Here is a 17,950-nt window from a genome sequence, read left to right as displayed (position 1 = left end):
TCGTGCCTCCTCCAGGCCATATCGAGCTGCAGACGTATTATAGTAGTATACCTGCTGCATTATAGAGAGCAGATTGCCCGGGATTCCCCTATTTAACAAAGCCTGACATAGTTTACAAGGCCTCAATGTGATATATTTCTGTACAAGCAAGAACTCTGATCGACTGTGCTTTTCCCATTTTGAAAACCAGCCTGAAGTGGGTTGATGATCTCATTAGCAACATTCCAGTCTTGTAAATGCTTGAGGATTGCATTTGCAAAAGTCTTACCTGTGATATCCAATAAGAAAATCGGCTAATAGTTCCTGGAGCTGTCTCTCTCTTGCTTTTTATAGATTGGGACGATTATGGCACTCCACCAAGATGATGGAACTGTATTGAGGCTGATAAGTGCATTAAACAGTTGCCAAAAAACTGAGACCCAAATTGACATTTCATTTTTATAAAGATCTAAGGGGATGTATCAGGCCCAGGCGCCTTCCCACCCTGTTGTAGCTGGATAGCTTCCCGCACATCATTTAATCTGAGCACAAAGGATACCACTTTGGTGTATTGTGCTTACCCAAGTGCTGTCGAGTGGGGTAAAGCCCCTGTCACCCTAGGCTCACTCAAGTTGTCCCTCTACAACTTCATGAAGTGAGTCGTCCAAATATTTGGAGTAATGTTACACGAAACACAGTTCTCCCCTGTGATGCCTCGATCGCTAACCAGGCTTCAGAATTTCTATAAGTCACCCTGGTCAACAGCCTACTGCAGTCTAGCCCATTTTTATTGTATAAACGCCTCCAATATGTCTTCAATATCGATCTATAAAAAGCCTACTTATTATACAGATGTGCCATATCAACATTAGAATTACAATAAAGACGAGCCATTAACTGGACTTTAGCAAGTTTACACTCTGAATCATACCAGATTTCTTTCTTTATTGCATGCCTTAGTTTTGTTGATCTAGGGCAAGTAATAAGTGGTTGAATATCAGTGACCTGCTCATTGAAACCATTAATCATTTCCTAATCTTATACATCTACCATGGTCAGCTTATTTATATTTTCTAAAGAATTTTGATAGATTCTTTGTTTTTATATGTTGACGTGTTGAGCTTGGCACACTTGAGGACGCGTCTTGCATGACCAGTTACGTCTATGGCCGATGTCCTGGCTCTTCCTGGTGTCATATGCTCAGTCTCATTGGATACACTAAGGAAAGTTGCAATTGGCCTGTGATCACTCTCATGTCAATCTAGAATTTCAAAACTTCAGACCATTCCCCAGTCCTTGGCAGTGATTAGAACGAAATCTAACCAGGAGGAACAATTGTGTCCAGTGAATGTATCTTCAACTTATTTCTCTCCTTTAAATCATCTGTTGCACACCCTCAACTTGAGCCCATATAGAATTCTTGCCATATCAACAGCGTACGGATGAGATCTTTTTGGCGGGGCAGAAACCAATGTTGGATATCCAAAGCCTCATCCTGGTCATTCCAAAGCCTCTCTATCTCTCTTAATGGCTCATGTTGTACATTTAGGTCTCTTGCCAGGAAGATATTACTAACCAGACTGTAAAACAACTCTACAGTGCTTCGTTTGGACGTGCTACCAGGTCGATTGTAGATGTTAAAAAGCAAGATGTAGTGGTCGCCTTTAAGTCAGATGTTTAAGTACTGGAGATCAGAAGATCAGAAGATCCCGTCTCACATAACTCAACCTGCCAGTTAAGTGCCACATTTAACCAGACTGAAAGGTCTCCATATGGTCTGCCTCGCTCACCCTTCTGTGCTGGGTAAGTAGGATCTGTTAAACCTGCAAATCCAGTTAGTCTAGTACCCATGTTTCTTGGCAAAACATCAAATTGAACCCCTGAATGAAGTTTCACCACACTGGGTCCACCAAACGTGTTCTTAACCCTATGATGTTCAACACGATCATCTTGATGGTGGACAAGGTGGTACAACCCTCCAACCTGGACTCCTGTCAGTCTACCTCGTCAAGATCATGACACGCACTTTCAAAAACCTTTGTGCAATTAATGAGAGCAACCAAAGATTATTGCCCACACCCATTCGCTGTACAATACGTAAGGATTTTGCCACCTTTAATTTTACAGCAGGTACCACAGCTTATCCACCATCAGATATAAAAACTCTCAAAATACCTACCTGTAATACATTGTTGCATTTTAGGAAAAAGACTTGTGCATCTATTTTAACGTTCATGGGTACACAACCCAATGCTATTTTTTCTCACACGTCACTCTGTATGTTCCATGGATATCAAAAATATGTTATTGTTCGAAAATATGGACTAAACACATTAATTTGCAAAAATCATTAAACACTGATACAAATACAAAAACAAGGTAACATGTGAAACGACTGCAACCATTTATCACATTGAACTGTCGCTCTGCCATTCGACACTGGAAAGCAATCCAATGTCTTTGTCATGACCCTCGCCCAAAACCCATTGGCCAGGCAGAGTCACGACTCGGGCCTCTAGAGCCTGGCATCCTCTTCAAAAGCCCTCATGGGGCCAGTCCTGGCGCCTATGGGGCCAGGCTCATACACCATGAAAAACAATGTACTTGGGAACTACTTTATTGTATTGTCAGCCAACATGGAGGCATCCACATAGCTTGGTTCCCAAGAACCAATCTATGCGGTCTAGTGTTTTGGGTGTGGTACCCTAGGGACTACTTTACCTGGACTATTTTGTTGGGGCTATTTAAACTACACCCGAGCAAGACAACACGCTTCGTGTTACTTTGCAGCTTGCAACGTGACGCTCACCGTGTCCAGCTATTCCCTCGAACCTCAGAGAAGCAGAACCTGCAAGGAGACAAAAGGAACATCATTAGCAGCAGCATCTTACATGCAGTCTTCATCTTTAAACACTTGCAGCTACTGAGAACAGCTTCCTCGAATCTGCACGCCTCCCGGACAGAACAACCTGAAAGAGGAAGATAGAGGCGACATTAAAGAAAGCAGTAGAGACATTTACAAATTACGAACTGCTCAAAAGGCTTACCTGGCTGGTCGCCTCTCGGCTGGCAACCCTTCCGGACATTCCACTCACGCTGAAGAACACCGCGTCCTACAAGGAAGCAAAACACAGGTTAGCAAAGGCAAGACATTGCAGCACTGCACATAGCGCTTACTTACCGCATCATAGCGCTCTTAATGCGCCATCATTTACCAGCGGGGCTCAACCAAGCCAGTTCACCGCGCTGAAGCTCCGCATACCTAAGGGAGAAAAAAGAGACATTTTTACCAAAGAAAGGCATGCAGGATAGCAACAAAACTAAAGAACAGCAATAAGACCTACCTGAATAATATCAAACGGGCCGGCGTCAATGAAGTAACTGGAACGCACTCCTCCATGAAAGACAACACGCCCTGCAAAGAAGGCAGGATGGAGAGCAGGCCTAATTCTACCACAACGTGAGAGGGCGCCAGAGGGACTGAAATCATACAGGGGTGGAGGGAGGATACTTACCCCAGTCGGTCATTCTTGAACACAGTCCCCCTCTATTTTCAGGCAGAACCTTCCCCGCAGACCACATCAGGGCAAAGCTGAGAAGCATACCAGCGAGTAACCTGGCTGGGTGGCGTCCCTGTGGATACCAGGTGAGTGTAAAAGTCCTAGGCTCAACTCTTCAAAGACTCGTCATCTACTCCCTGCTCACCTGACACCTTTCCCAAACATTGTCTTCCTCCCAGACGTAATTCTACCTCTCCAAAGCTCACAACTTCAGGGTCATCTTTGAAATCAATCCATCAATTCATCACCTGCACCACCACAGGGATTCTCCTCAACCTACAGACTATCAGGGAGATCAGCCGCCTTCTAACATTCCACTTAGTTTGTTCTGATAACTTGCTTTGTTCTCAGTTGTCATGCCTCTTGGTCAATTCTAATTCTGAATCTCCCTCTCTAGTCATATTCCTCTCTCAACAAATGTATGAACTCTCATCACCCGCAAGCTCTATAACATCTCCCACTTTGTCTCACAGACTCCAGGCTGGGTGGCTCTTTATGTAGCACTGACCCCACTTCAAATTTCTATTGTGTGTATTCACATGTAACCACACATCACATGCACCTAACTTAGCCAACCCACTCACAACCTACTCCCCTTTTTGAACTCTTCATTCTAGTGCCACACTCAATATTTCCATTCGCTGACACTGCACTTCTTCTCTCTTCCCCTGGCAATCTTACACACTAAAACCGTGCCTGCATTGATATCAGCACTAAAACTCCTTCAGCTCTCTCTTGAAAGACAATCCTAAACTACACTGTCCATAAAACTGTCCAGGTGTTCTCATCTCTCTCCTGGCAAGATCTTGTTTGAATTCCCATTGCTCTATATAACTGACCTCCAAGTTTGATCACTTCAGTCCTTGGTTTTAGAGATCCTGCATCCGTTGTTTCTGTCCCTCCAGGATTTAGGGTTTCACACAACATTTGTCTTTGTCCTTCTGGGTTAAAGGTTATCCCTCGCCTTTTTTCTCAATGTCTTCGGGTTTAAAGAGTTTCCTGCACCCGTCAACTCTGTGTCTCCTGGCTCAAAGACTTTCCCCCTTAGGAATATCTGGTTTTAGGAGGAATTCAATCCTGGCAAAGAGGTGGGTCTGCTCATTTCACTAGAGGCTAAATTCCCCGGCCCTACCCATCCTATCTTCACTGTGTAATGCTCTTGGTTCCCTCCTTCACCTGTCTGATCCCCACCTCTTACATATGAGAAAGGCCAACTGGGCCCTCCGAGAAATTCCTGGCCATCCAGCGCCCGATACCCACAGGGATTTGGCGCTTTATAAATATATAAAATAAAATAAATAAATATATCCATGAGTCTCCTTCTCAGTTCTTTTTGCCATTCTCTAACGTCCTCTGAAGTGAGGAGTCATCTTCGTCATCTTCTGATTTTCTCCTACCTCCTTTTTACTCACGGCAATCTCCTCCTTAATGTATACCCTGACCTCCTCCTCCTGACTCCCTCCAACCACCTCCTTATGATCACCATGCTTCCCCTTATGTTCTTTACCAACCTCCTCCTTACTATCACCACCGATTTCCTCCTGACATTCTTCACCAATCTCCTCCTGTTTCCAGACCTCCTCCTTACTGCCATCTACTGCTTCCTGATAGTTCCTAATCTATTTCTCTCTCACTAGCCTTCTCCTTATGCTCTCCTGTAACCTCCTCCTGATGGTTTTCAACCTCCACGTGATGCATCCCAACCTCCCACTTACTTTTACCAACCCCCTCTTATGCTCTTTCTTTTCAAACCTCCTCCTGATGTTTCTGAACTTCCTCCTTTCTGTCACCAACCTCCTCCATATTCTCACCAGCTGCCTTATTACTATCATCTCCTTCTTACTATCACTAAGCTCCTGTTTACACTTTTCACCATCCTCCTCCTTAATCTCTTACACGTTCACCCGTTCCCTCTGGTCTCTTATCCTCTTATCTCTTTCTCTCACTAAATCTACTTTCTCCTCAAACCTCCTCTATGTCGTCCCCATGATCACTAAACGGGTACCAACTCAGCTGTGCAGTGCTTTCTCCAAATGACCACACTGCCAGGTTGAACCTGCGGTGTATTACAACCCTGTGCTCTCTCCCCCTGGGCTGAGTTTTCTGTGAGGGTCTGCATGTGTAGACTAGAACTGGCAAGGGACTGGGATTTGCTGCCCTTAATAGGTTCACCTGAAGCTGCTCTGGAATTTAGGACATGGAGCAAGGCTTTTTTCTGGCCTCCCTGCCCTCTTTGAATTCACTTCCCCTCTTCTTGAGCGGGTAACTGCAGCCTGAGAGTTGTGTAGCTTCCCCGTCCGCTCAGTATGCAGAAATATGTGTCCCTCATCTTAAGGATCATCAGTGGGTCGGTCCAAAGGTCCAGGTGCCACCCTGAGGTAATGGATGCTGTATCCAGAGGAGGTATATAGGAGATCCCTTGACCACCATCACTGGCACTCACACTAAAGTAGGAGGCAGTCACTGGAGCACTCACTTTCTCGCTATCCCCACTGACCTCCTTGGAAGAGGCAACCATGCCCTGTTAACAAAAAAGGAAGTTTCAGTTTTCAGACAAACTTCAAGAAACCATATATGTGCAGCACGCACATATAGACAGCCATGCTTGAACAGTACATCTTTCCTCCTTCAAGACTTTCCCGTTATGGAAATGAGGCTTCAGAGCACTAATGAGCATCAGGATACAGTGTCTCCACTGGGACAGTTGCAGAGCAGGTTTCTTATACTTTGGAGTAAAAGAAAAAAACAGGTTTGTGGCTTTGTGCTCTGGAACAGTACATCAAAGGGGAAGAGTCATATGCACATTCACTGTGAAAGGGTCAAAATAAATAATCAATGCACTGCCATATGAGGAATACTGCACGGGCAGGGGTCGTAGTGTGAAATAAGTAATGGAACTATGTTCCCTTGTACCGCACCCCCTTCACCCACCCACAGACACCATATTCCCCTTCCCCCATTCAAAAACCATACCTGCCTTTCCTCCCCTCCACCCCACAAAGCTCTTTTGCAACAGTGCTATTAGGACTTAAGAACACACTGTGAAATAAACAACATTTAAATGTTAAATGTTAAATGTTAAATGTTAAAGGTATTTGTACCACGCACCGTCACCAACGGAATTGGTCCCCAGGCGCTCAGGCGGATCTGTAAATGATAAAGGTGGGATGGGTTAGTAAGGTTAAGAAGGGAGTAGGATAGTGAGAGGAGTGGTGTTCTGTTGGCAGCTTCAACTCAGTATACACCGGGTGCTGAGCTTTGGTGCGGGTATCGGATCAGAGTCAGTCCGCGTGTGCTGTTGTTCCGGCTTATGTGTTGTTGCAGTGTTGTGAAGTGCGTGCGGCTTGTTGTGCGAGAGATGGTTGTGTGAGTTTGTTGAGTGAGATAAGTATGCAGAGTTTGAGCTTATATTGGTTAGTGGGTTACCTGACCTTTACCATGCTAACATTCACAGTTCTGTCTGAGTGTGGCACTTGTTGGCCTTCACATTCCCATCTAGATGCGGCGCAGGCCAGGGTTTAGGACTCCATCCAGGTGTGGTCATGCCTACATTCACACTTTATCTATATGCGGCGCAGGCTAGAGTTTAGAGATCCGTCCAGGTGTGGGCATGCTAACATTCACAACTCCATCCGAACGCCACACAGGCAGGTGTTCACAACTCTAAGTGTCGCACATGCTAGCATTCACATTTTTCTAGGCGTGGGCATGTTATCCTTCAGTCAATCCTATCCAGATGTGATGCAGGCCAACGTCTATCTAGGTGCGTCTGCCGGTCTGGATATGTTTGTCCGGTACGTACGAGTGGGAGAGTCACTCGAGGGCTTTCGGCTCGGTCTAGGTATGTGGTCAGTCTCTGTAGCCTACCTTTCTGGATATTTTCCACGATGTCTTATGCTCTTTTGAGAGTTTGGTTCTTTTGTCTGAGTGTTTGTCCAATTTGAGAGTGGCCGAGGTTGGAGTTATTTTCATCATTGTTTTAATGTCTGGGCATTTTAGTGCGTCTCTGTTGTGGTTACGCTTTGAAGAGCCATGATTTGAGGAGTTTCCTGAATGCTAGGTGGTTTGTTGACCACCATTAGTGACAGTCAGGGTCTCGCACAGCATGCAGCTTTATTCCCTTTCCCCATTCCAATCACACACCATTCTCACCTCCTGAGGGGCATGCCCAGGACTATAGCCACACACACTCTCCCATTAACTGCACAGAACGCTGTGCCTGCTGCAATTCATGCAGACATTACAGAAGACAAACACATATCACTGCCTAGCAGGGCTTTTCGGCTGGAGTGGGGCTGTTCAGTTGTGAATGGTCTTAAGGTCACAAGCAGTCTATTTACATAAACTCAATACAGCACCTGCAAGATACCGCAGTGGATGTGATACTGGAATGTTATCGGCAGTGCCCCGGTTCGAATCCCCTGTAGAGGAAAAGTACAAAAAATAAAAACGGCCCTTACTTGTCGTCCTGGAACAGCACTCCAGGTGAGTAAGATGGTGGGGTTACCTCAAAAGTAACAGAAAGTTGTACCCATTAGTTCCCACACACTTCGACCTCTGTGCATGTGTAATATGTTGGAATTCCCCAGCAAGAAAATGTTTTCTCATACAAGCAAAGTCTCTTGCTTACAAAGACATAACTGACTGTTAAAGCACACTTGGGGCAGAAGGGCATAACATTAAACTTGCGGATCCATTAGCAGTATGCGGTAAAGGAGCTTACCCACATAGCCAGGGCTTGTATGAAAACTAAGATGGGAGTAAGGCTTAATTAACCCTCCCTCCCCCCTGCAGCCCACATGGCTGTACGAACATGGCCCAAACAGAAACTAGACAAACCTACATTCCGGTGCAGCTTATTCCCTTAAAGCCCTCCCAATAGGAGGAACAAACAGCGTTTAAAACCCAGAAAGTCAACCAACTCAAGAGTGACACTGTATTGACATTATATAGTGTCACATGGGTCATGTATTCTTGGAGATGAGATTGTCTCTGATGGGGCTGAGTAATGTAAAACCTGGCCTAATTAGGGCCTAACCAAGGGTTCCATGCCTTTCTAGCACATGTAAGGGAATAATAAATACAGACACACACACTTGAGGTAAGGGTAGTAGACATGTGTATGTGTTTTTACTACAGTTACATGTAGTATTTTCTAGTTTTAAGGCTTTACGAGCAACCATTGTTAAAGGGTGCATTTAGAATCCCCAGTGTCAAGAACTTTGCACAGGGTCCTGCTGTCCACGACCATAGACTGGCCCTCCCTGATGAAAATGTTGAGTGAAAAAGAGAACCGGGAACATTGTTGTGGCTCCCTTGGGGGGACTAGGGCCTTGAATGGCTCTCAGGGTTTGCAGCAGCCCAGGCCGTTTATACCAGAAATGGATTGGACTGAGGGCCAGGCAGATAGTCCCAGGAGGATGGGGTACCTAAACTGGGCCACATGTGTTGGGTGGCCATGGAGCAGATGCAGACTGTGGGCCAGTTGGTCCACGCGGGGACAGTCAAGGTGGGCCCAGAAGACACGTAAGCCCTGGGCTGCATCAGTGGTGCATCCCGGGTGAAGAGACAGTGATGGCCTGGCAGTGCAGGGACAGTCTGCCCTGTGGCCAGAGGAGGTGCGCTGTGGCAGCCAAGGTTCTGGGCCACATGGACGCGTCAGCCCAGGTGAAGAGTCCTGTCACACCACAGACTCTGCTCAAGACGCATATGGGGTAAGACCCAATCACAAGTACCGCACAGGCGGAGTGCAAAGAGCATGTGGGGCCTGCTTCCCAGTGGGGGTAGATGATAGTGAGGCCTGTTTGGGCCACCATGGTGAAAGACAGCGGTGCCCCAGAGTGGCTGCATGCAATGAATACTCCTGAAATGTCCAAAAAGACCGAGATTTGAATCCCGAATCAGAGATTTGGCCGAATTTTGGCCATTCAAAAATTCTGAATGGCTGACAATTTCAACCAAATCCCCCATTCGGTGGCCAGGGCTGCGGGGCTGCATGAGAGTCCCCCACACCCTTGTTCACTATACTGCGAGTGGGGGTTGCGGGGACGACCACTGCAGCCGATCACGTAAAAAAAAAAGGAAAGGCCCCTGTAGTGACGGTTCCCGATCATTGAAGTGAAAGGGATCAGGTGTCGAGGGACGCAGCGAGTCAGCGGCACAAAGTGTGCCGCCGCAAGGTAAGTAGGTGGTGGGGTTGGGGAGGGGTCAAGTCAGAAATGTTCAGGGGAGAAGAGCCTGAAAGTTATTTTTGGGAAAAATAATTTTTGCTCTTTTCTACCGTGAACATTTCCTCAGCGGATTTTTAACCCCAATCTGAATACTCCATGGGACGCAACAGTGACAGCAGCGCTGCCCTTGCGGTGGCGTGATGTGCACATCAAACATATCCTAGGCCAGCAACAGTGACTGCATGTACTACTTTATCCCCAGCTGTAGCTATGATTTTGGCAGGTGCGGAGCATGGGGCAAAGGCAACATCTGCTCAAGGACTGAAGTGCCTAACATAGGAGGATGTCCCTGACAGGAAGGGACAGAGCCTTCATAGGGCAGTTCTTTGGCCATGTAATAGAATTGGCCCTCCAGAGTCTCATGGGCCTCATTGAATGTATATTACAATGTATATGGTAATGTCCGACTGCAGTACAAAAGTTTTTATAAATGTAAATATGTAGTTCATGCTGTGTTTCAAGATGGAATGTGAGGCATAAGGTACATTGATGTGTCAGAAGAAGGGTAGGTATGTAGCATGCTATTTGGGAGTATTGGAGGTGGTTAGGCCTCATAGATGGTTGGGGCTCTTGTCAGAACTATCCCCTAGCTCGTAATAGAGGTGGGCCTTCAGTAGGCAGGTCCTGCTCTTCATGTCTACCTCAGCGTGTCCTCACTGTGACTCCAGTTAGGGCTAGGTGGACAAGCTGGTCAGGGCTCATTGGCAAACCTTCCATTAGGCTTTGCGCTGTTGGGAGTAGAAGTGTCTTTATGTAATGTTGGTATGTGGTAGGTTAATGATTTGTCCAGTAGAGTTCCCCTGTTGGGTCTAAAGCATATCCCTGTGTCTTGATGTTCATGTGTGGTATGGTTCTTGCAAACGACTCCGTATGGTAGCCCATCTCCGGTATAATTGTGTAAAAGCTTTTGGATTGAAGGTTGCCTAAAGATCTCTTCTCTATAGCAGGACTGTGGAGGCGGGTTGAAAGTAGTTGTCTCTCCCTGGCCTGATCGACAAGGATCCATACCAGCAGGTCAGGGCAAAACATTTGGCCTACGATATTATACAGCCAAATGGATATGTCCTAATGCATGAAGGTCATCATAGTTTAGACAAAAGTAGAAAGACCATTGGATACACTAAACTGGCACATATTTATTTCATTTATTTATTGAGAGTTTGCATGGCGCCTATACAGTAGAACGTTTTTCCAGGTGCCACAAGACTAAGGGTGAAGGGAATAGAGGAGGATACAAACAACAGTGAATGATCCTACTAGGCCTTGTGACATTCCGAACATGCAAGTGCAGCAACAGGAAGTGCAGGGGTTGTGGTGGAGGGGAAGGGCAAGGGAAAAGGTAAGGGGAGGGGTAGGGGGTAATGCAGGATGGAAGGGGGGGCACGGGCTGGATAAGTGCTAGGGGAGGCCTGGGGGACAAGTGCTTGGTGCGGCCGGGAGGGCAAGTGCCATGGGGTAAGGGGTGATGGCCAGGTAGTGTCAGGGTGGGAGGTGGACCAGGTTTGGTAGTCTGATCACTGCAGGGTGCTGAGGCAGACTGTTCGAGGTGGGTGGGCTGGCCCCTGTGTGACTCAGAAGGGGCTAGGCAGCCAGGCATATCAGCAGACGAACACTAGCAAGGAAGGGGGAGAGGGAAGGAGGAAGAGAAGAGGAAGGTCATGAGAATCTTCCAGAATTTATGGGGATCTGGCTCAAGTGTGAGAGGGGCAGGTAGGCCCTCCCAGAGGGAGGCTCCTGCCAAAGAGAGATATCTACTCCCCACTCTCTGCTTGGAGAAACGTCCGACCTGCAAAGTGTTAGAGCTGGAGGACTGAATGACACTAGCAGGGCAGTATTTAGTGAGAGAATGTTGAATGTATCATGGTTCCAGGCCCCAGAAAGCCTTGTGGTTGATGCAGTGGGTCTTGAATTTGATCCTTGCATTCACCAGGATCCAGTGGAGAGATTTTAGGGCTGGAGAGATGCAGTCCCTGGGCTTGAGGCCAAGGATAAGTCTTGCAGTCCTATTCTGGATTAGTTGAAGAAGGCAAAGAGAGCAAAGATGTAGATTAAGAAAGTGGCTGTTACAGTAGTCCAGCTTGGAGAGAACCAGAGCTCTAGAGACATTGGGCCTCATTACTAGTATGGCGGTCCAGAAACAAGAGTGCCAGTACCAAAGTAACAGCACCCTTTCCTGACCGCCATACTCATACAATACTGGTACGGGCTATGGATCCCATAGCAGATCTGGCCTGCCAGGAATCCTGGCCCCTACTGGGATTGTCTTCACTGAAGCACCAGCACCGTTAGCAATGGTGCTGCTGCTTCAGTGGCCCCATTCCCTTGGAGTCCGGTAGGACTCCAAGGGAATGGGGACTTACCATTTCCACCGCTTAACACCCTGGTCCGCCACCACTTTAGTGGCACCGGGATTTCAGACGGCAGAAACAGTGTTACGAGGACAACGGCAAACAGCTGGTAGCACCGGCAGGTTACTGCAACCTCGTAATGAGACCATTGAATTTGTGGGGGAATGTGAAGAAAGGGAGAATGCCTCTGAGGAGGTGAAGCTGAGAGTGATCCTTCTTGGCAAGGTCGTCAATGTGAGATGAGAAGGAGAGAGAGGAGTCGAAGATGACCCCGAGGTGTTTTACAAGAGGGTGCAGAGAGAATGCCCAAAGAGGGGGGGGGCAGAGAGTAGGGGGAAGAGAGCCAATGAGAAAACGCTCGGTCTCACTGGCATTCGGGAATGAGAGAGGAAGAAGATGAGGTAGCGGAGGGAAGCTTAAAGGAGAGCTGAGTTTCATCTGCATAACAATGAGGAGAGAAGGTGGAGATCAGGTGGGCAAGAGGGCAAGGTAAATAATAAACAACCTCAGCAATAGGTTAGACCCCTGAGGGACGCAATAGGTAGAGAGTGAGGTAGAGGAGAGAAACCTGTGTTTACATGAAACCTTGTATTTACCTGTGTGATAACTATTGCGTATATGCAATACACGTATGCAGATATGCAATACACGTATGCAGAGTCTCCCTTTTTGATTACTTCTTGAAGGTGATGCTGGTATCTGCCACAGAGATGGAGCACAGAGATGGAGTTTACAAACTTACGTGTCACATTCTGATAAATGCGGTAGAGTGATGGATAAGTGCATCATTTGATGGACGTGAGCAAGTAGACGGATGGATGGCTGTATGGATGGATGGAAGGATCGATACAACATTCCTCTGTGACATGGGTCTATTGTTTTTCTTTCTCAGCCATGAAGAAGCTCTGGGGTGATGGAAACCATCAGGCAGAGATCGAGGATTTGATCAATGAGCAAAACTCCAGGAAAAATACCAAAATCCAGAGCTTTCTGGAAATTATGCAGGACCGGTCGCTGCGGCTGCAGTTATGCGTTCTAACCGTTTTGATCATCACCTTGCAGTTCGGTGGAGCCAATGCAGTTGAGTTCCTTTCATTAATATGAACCCATAACAGTCAGTCATTAAAAATGTACAGATTCCTGGACTTCGGGTGGTGGGACATCGGACAGACACGTTTCACATCCACAATTGCAATTAGAGGGCCTCTGGCTGATACACCCACATGGCATTGTGCCCCTGAGTGCCGGGCAGAGTATCTAGGTGAGCTTCTTACAGACAGGTAATCATACAAAATTCTTTACCAACAAACAAACGACAAATGAGCTATGTTCTTCTATTAGCAGTGACCGCGGGTTAGATGTCATACGAGCTTCATATGAACAACAGAGCTTAACTCCTGGGCCTAGAAACACCTGCAATAGTTTCCTGGTTCTACCGCTCCTCACTCCTACATTCTCTGGTCCCCTGTCCATCTTCCTCAGATATATTAAAAATCTGGGGGTTGTCAAAAGCTGAGTGGTCCTGCAAGGATATGGATCAACTAAATCCCACGGTGGAAATGACATGTGTTCCATGCTCACCTGAGGCAGGCGCTACTTTCATAGACTGGACAAAACGGAAACAGTTTTCTTTTTTTCACCTTCAGTATCGCGGTCGAACAGTGATAGGGCTTTTTTAAGTATGGAGTGAAAACTTCTTTTTAATTTTACTCAAAATTGAAAAGACTGATTTAGAAAGACCGCCCTGAGAACACTCTGAGCAGTCTTTCTAAATTTTAATAGCCAAAGATACAATATAAGGATCCTCGATACAAGTGTGTGTTGAATTTAGATCACAAAAACGCTAAGAAAAAGACACACCTCTGAAAACTGAAGCTACTTAGCTCTGTTGTTTAGCTGCAATGTGCACACTATGAAGGGTTGTAGGCAATTCAAAAAGGCTTTGCATAATGCAGATCAATGCCGAACCGCCGAGCACTGCCAAGATGTGAAATGCATTCAAGCTTGCAAGTCTCTGAGAACATCTCCAGAAGGCACTATTGTACATGCTGAACGTAGAGTTCTAATATTACTAAAACTCTTGCAAAGAACCACAGTATAACCTCTTGCTGCTTCCCAGAGCCACCAGACTCCCACACCAGTCCTGGGGAAGCTGTCAGGAGGTGGGGGCTCATTTTGATCCCATAATGTGAATCTGAGGGACTGTGCACAGAATTATAGTGAGTGGCTCCACAGTGATATCCTGCCTAGCTCATGGTAAGCAAGAGGGTGTAGAGTTGGGAATGCAAGCCCAGGGTTCTGAGCTCCTTCAGCAGTTTAGTTCAGGTAGATTTAACTTGTATGGGAACCTCAGTGTTGTACCTTCTCTGGTTTGAGGGCAGAGGACCTCAGAGCAGACAGGAGAGTTCTAGCAGGTCGACTGTGGTGATTCTTCTCAGCACACCACCACATGGAACATCACAGATTGGTAGCTTCATCAACACCACAATCCAGGCATTTCAGAAGAAGCTGACTGATTGTGTCACCTGAATTACTGCGGGCAAATCGTGCGAACACACATACAAACTCACACCCCGACCCAGACCCACAACACACCCATTACACCCCCCCACCCACACCCAATACACCCCCCCACCCACACCCTCAACACACCTCCACCCACACCCCCAACATAAACAAACCACACTTACCTTGTCTTCACGCTGAGTTTCTGCAGCGCCAGTTCCCTTTCACTTCCGTGAAAGGGAACCAGAGCTGCAAGGTATTTTCTTCTCTTTTTTTTTTTTTTTTTAAACAGGAGGCTGCGGGGGTGTCCCCCACAGCCCCCGCTCACTATACCATAAAGTATAGTGAGAGGGGCGATGCGGGGTCAACCCTGTAACCCCTGTTTCTTTTTCTTTTCTTTATTTTATTTTTTTTTAAACGGAAGGCTGCGGGGGTGTCCCCCGCAGCCCCCGCTCACTATACCATAAAGTATATAGTGAGTGAGGTGATGCGGGGGACCCCCCTGCAGCCCCCGTTTAAAAAAAAAATAATGCTACTACCAAAGGTTCAAACTTTTGGTGTTCGAACCTTTGGTGGTAGCATTTTTAGATCAAAAGGTTCATGCACACCTTTTGATGCGGGACAATTGTCCTAAACCGTGTCACCTACCAATTGTAGTAGTTCCTGACTGGCTGGCATTGGAGGGGCTTCCTTTTGGTGACAAACTCGTACACTCTTCTTGAAAACAGTGAGGCAATTGCCAAACTTCAGCGTGGTCTCCTTTCAGCAAAAAAACAAGTAGACAGCAATGACTTGGCCTCTCTCTGGAATGGCTAAATTTTCTTGCTCTGGATTACACATTGTCAGGGCTTCCAAAGTGAATGCAAATTACTAAAGGGACTCGGAAACGTGTAACTCCAAACGTTGGCCCTTGTTTGGGATGGAGAGAGGTGCACCAATTGGGAAAGGTGGATTTTCCTTTTGTCCTGTCAGTGGAAAGGCTTTTTAGGTTTACTAAGAGATGAAAACGGGATACGGGTAAGGTTTGATTGGCAATTTATTCAGTTTACCTAAAAGGGTAACTTTGGTGAGTGTTGCCTAAGTGCTAGTCACTGTAGTTGGGTTGTAATGTGAAGCTATGTGCCATTTCATAGGAACAGTTGTGTTGCTCTGTCTAAAATGCTCTTGTCTCGGGAGGATAGCTCAGGGACAACACGCTCGCTTATGAAGCAAGATAACACCGAGCCACACAGGTTCAATCCCGGGTCATTGCTTAGAAACCTCTGGGTATTAAGCGTGTTATTATTATTTTTTTTTTAATCATTAATGATTTCGTTTTTTACAAACCTTTCATTAATTCATCCAAGTTCATTTCTGTTTTAAAAAAAACTAAAAGAAACCACAACAAAATAATAATAAAATACAAGGGAACTATCAAAATCAAGCTATCAAACAGTCCCATCAGGTGGATGTGTTATGGCTGTCATACAGTTAGCTCTTGCATGTAACTATATATAACTATATGCAAGTCAAGCAGATGCTTTCCCTCCAAAATTGCACAACTGTAAAGATAAGGCTTTGTGTCCCCCCATAATCAGAGTATCCAGCGATCCTCTGGGGATGGGAAAGAGGCTTCTGGTGGTAACCTGGCGCTGTATTTTCTCATTGTAGGAGCAAGGGCTTCACATAGCATTATGATTCTTGTTGTGTTAAGTCTTTGCAAAAACGACTGCCGCTGGATTGGTTTGTCAATTGTTTAGTTTGTACCAAGACCTCTTTCATCGGCAGTAGATTGAGGCACATTCGAAGAAACAAGACTCGGGTCTGCAGGCATGGAAATAGGTGTAGATATGGAGGTGGCTGATTAAGGGACCTACTTTCCTGGGTGGAATTTATAGCCAGTTTATAATGGCTATTCTGGTCTTGGGTTTCAATCCAATCATTGCGCTCTATTTTTTCCTTCACGGTCAGTGGTTGCAGCTGTAGCATTTCAATTGAGCATTCCAGATTATCAATTGCTTGTGCGCAGCCTGATTTCCATTTGTTGACCAGCGTGTTCTGAGAAGTAGTGAGTCTTGTTCTCAATTTGTCAATCAGTGTTAACTTGTCCTCAACTATGGTTTTCCTGGAGAAATCCTGCGATTTCCGTAGTATGATTGAATGCATAGAGTGTAGTGCTAGCACAAATCTTATCCGTTGCACCGGATATGCTTCCGGGAGCGACAATGTTTTCCTCCAAAAGATGCCTTCTAGCAGGTACCACTTTTGCCATGTCAGATTGAGTATTGCTTCGTCGCCATATGTCATTGCTGGAACTACCTTTTGCCGATAAAACGCAATGAGTGGGCATAAAGAAAACTTTCCGTATTGTTTATGCAAAATCAGACCTTGACGGGCTAGGGATTCCGTTTTTGATCTCAGATGTTTTTCCCATTTGTGTTCACAGATACTGGGGTTTAGCCACACTCCTAGGTATTTAATTGTTTTAACATGTTCCAATGTTTTTGCATTCAGATAAATGGCAACGTCATTCTTTTTTTTGCCTCGCTGATGGACAAGGGACATAGTTTGAGATTCTCCTATGTTTATGGTGAGATCATTGGCTTCGACATATTTTGCCAGGGCATGTACTCGTCTTTGGAGGCCTACGTTTTGTTAAGTATGACGAGATCGTCCAGGTATATCCTCCATGGAACAGTCATCCCATTTAGAATTGGGGGATATTCTGTTATTACTGCCTGGCTGACCACAATGTCTGAGATATATAGGTTGAATAGGGTAGCTGCAAGGGAGGCAGCCCTGTTTCTATGAGCACCACATGTATTTGGGATTTTGCTCTTTTTGCCTCCAGTTTCAGTAGGTTCAGAATAATTAAATTGATGTTGGTGCCAGCTTCCTTGACAAATCCAGTTTTGCGTGGATCTCTTCTATTGCACTGTATTGACCATTCGGTCAATCGACGTAGGTGCATGGTGGCAAAAACATTTCCCAGGGGGCCCAGAAGGGATATCAGGCGATAATTCGATGCAATCATTCTGTCGCCTTTTTTAAAAATGGGTATCAGGTCCGCAGTTTTCCATGTGCCAGGGATCTGATTAAGTTCCATTATCAATTTGAAGATTAGATGGCAGACATCGGTCCAAGCTTCTGGATTTGTTTTTAAGGTTGATTTGGTAAGCCCATCTGGATTAGGGGTGCAAGATCTATTGAGATGTCTGATTTGTATCAATATCCCATCACATTCCCATTCGATATTCCATTTACTTAAGGTTTGTTTTTATTAGATTGTTGCCAATCTGGATTCTTTGCAAAGAGATTAGCCATTAGCCAAGCCAATTCTGACACATCT

The 17,950-nt window shown here is 46.0% G+C and overlaps 1 protein-coding gene across 2 annotated transcripts in view; it reads left to right on the top strand.

Annotated features, from left to right (window-relative positions):
* The window catches only part of LOC138492616 (solute carrier family 2, facilitated glucose transporter member 11-like), a 458,430-nt gene that overhangs the window by 266,631 nt on the left and 173,849 nt on the right, over nucleotides 1-17,950 (top strand). For both annotated transcript variants that reach the window (XM_069619910.1, XM_069619909.1), the window contains exon 7: nucleotides 13,010-13,197. In XM_069619910.1, the coding sequence (XP_069476011.1) occupies nucleotides 13,010-13,197 (188 nt within the window). The remainder of the gene's footprint in view (nucleotides 1-13,009; nucleotides 13,198-17,950) is intronic.

This window comes from Ambystoma mexicanum, chromosome 10 (assembly GCF_040938575.1).
Source record: "Ambystoma mexicanum isolate Mex_15411 chromosome 10, UKY_AmexF1_1, whole genome shotgun sequence".
NCBI lineage: Eukaryota > Metazoa > Chordata > Amphibia > Caudata > Ambystomatidae > Ambystoma > Ambystoma mexicanum.
This window is presented reverse-complemented; position numbering and strand designations above follow the sequence as displayed.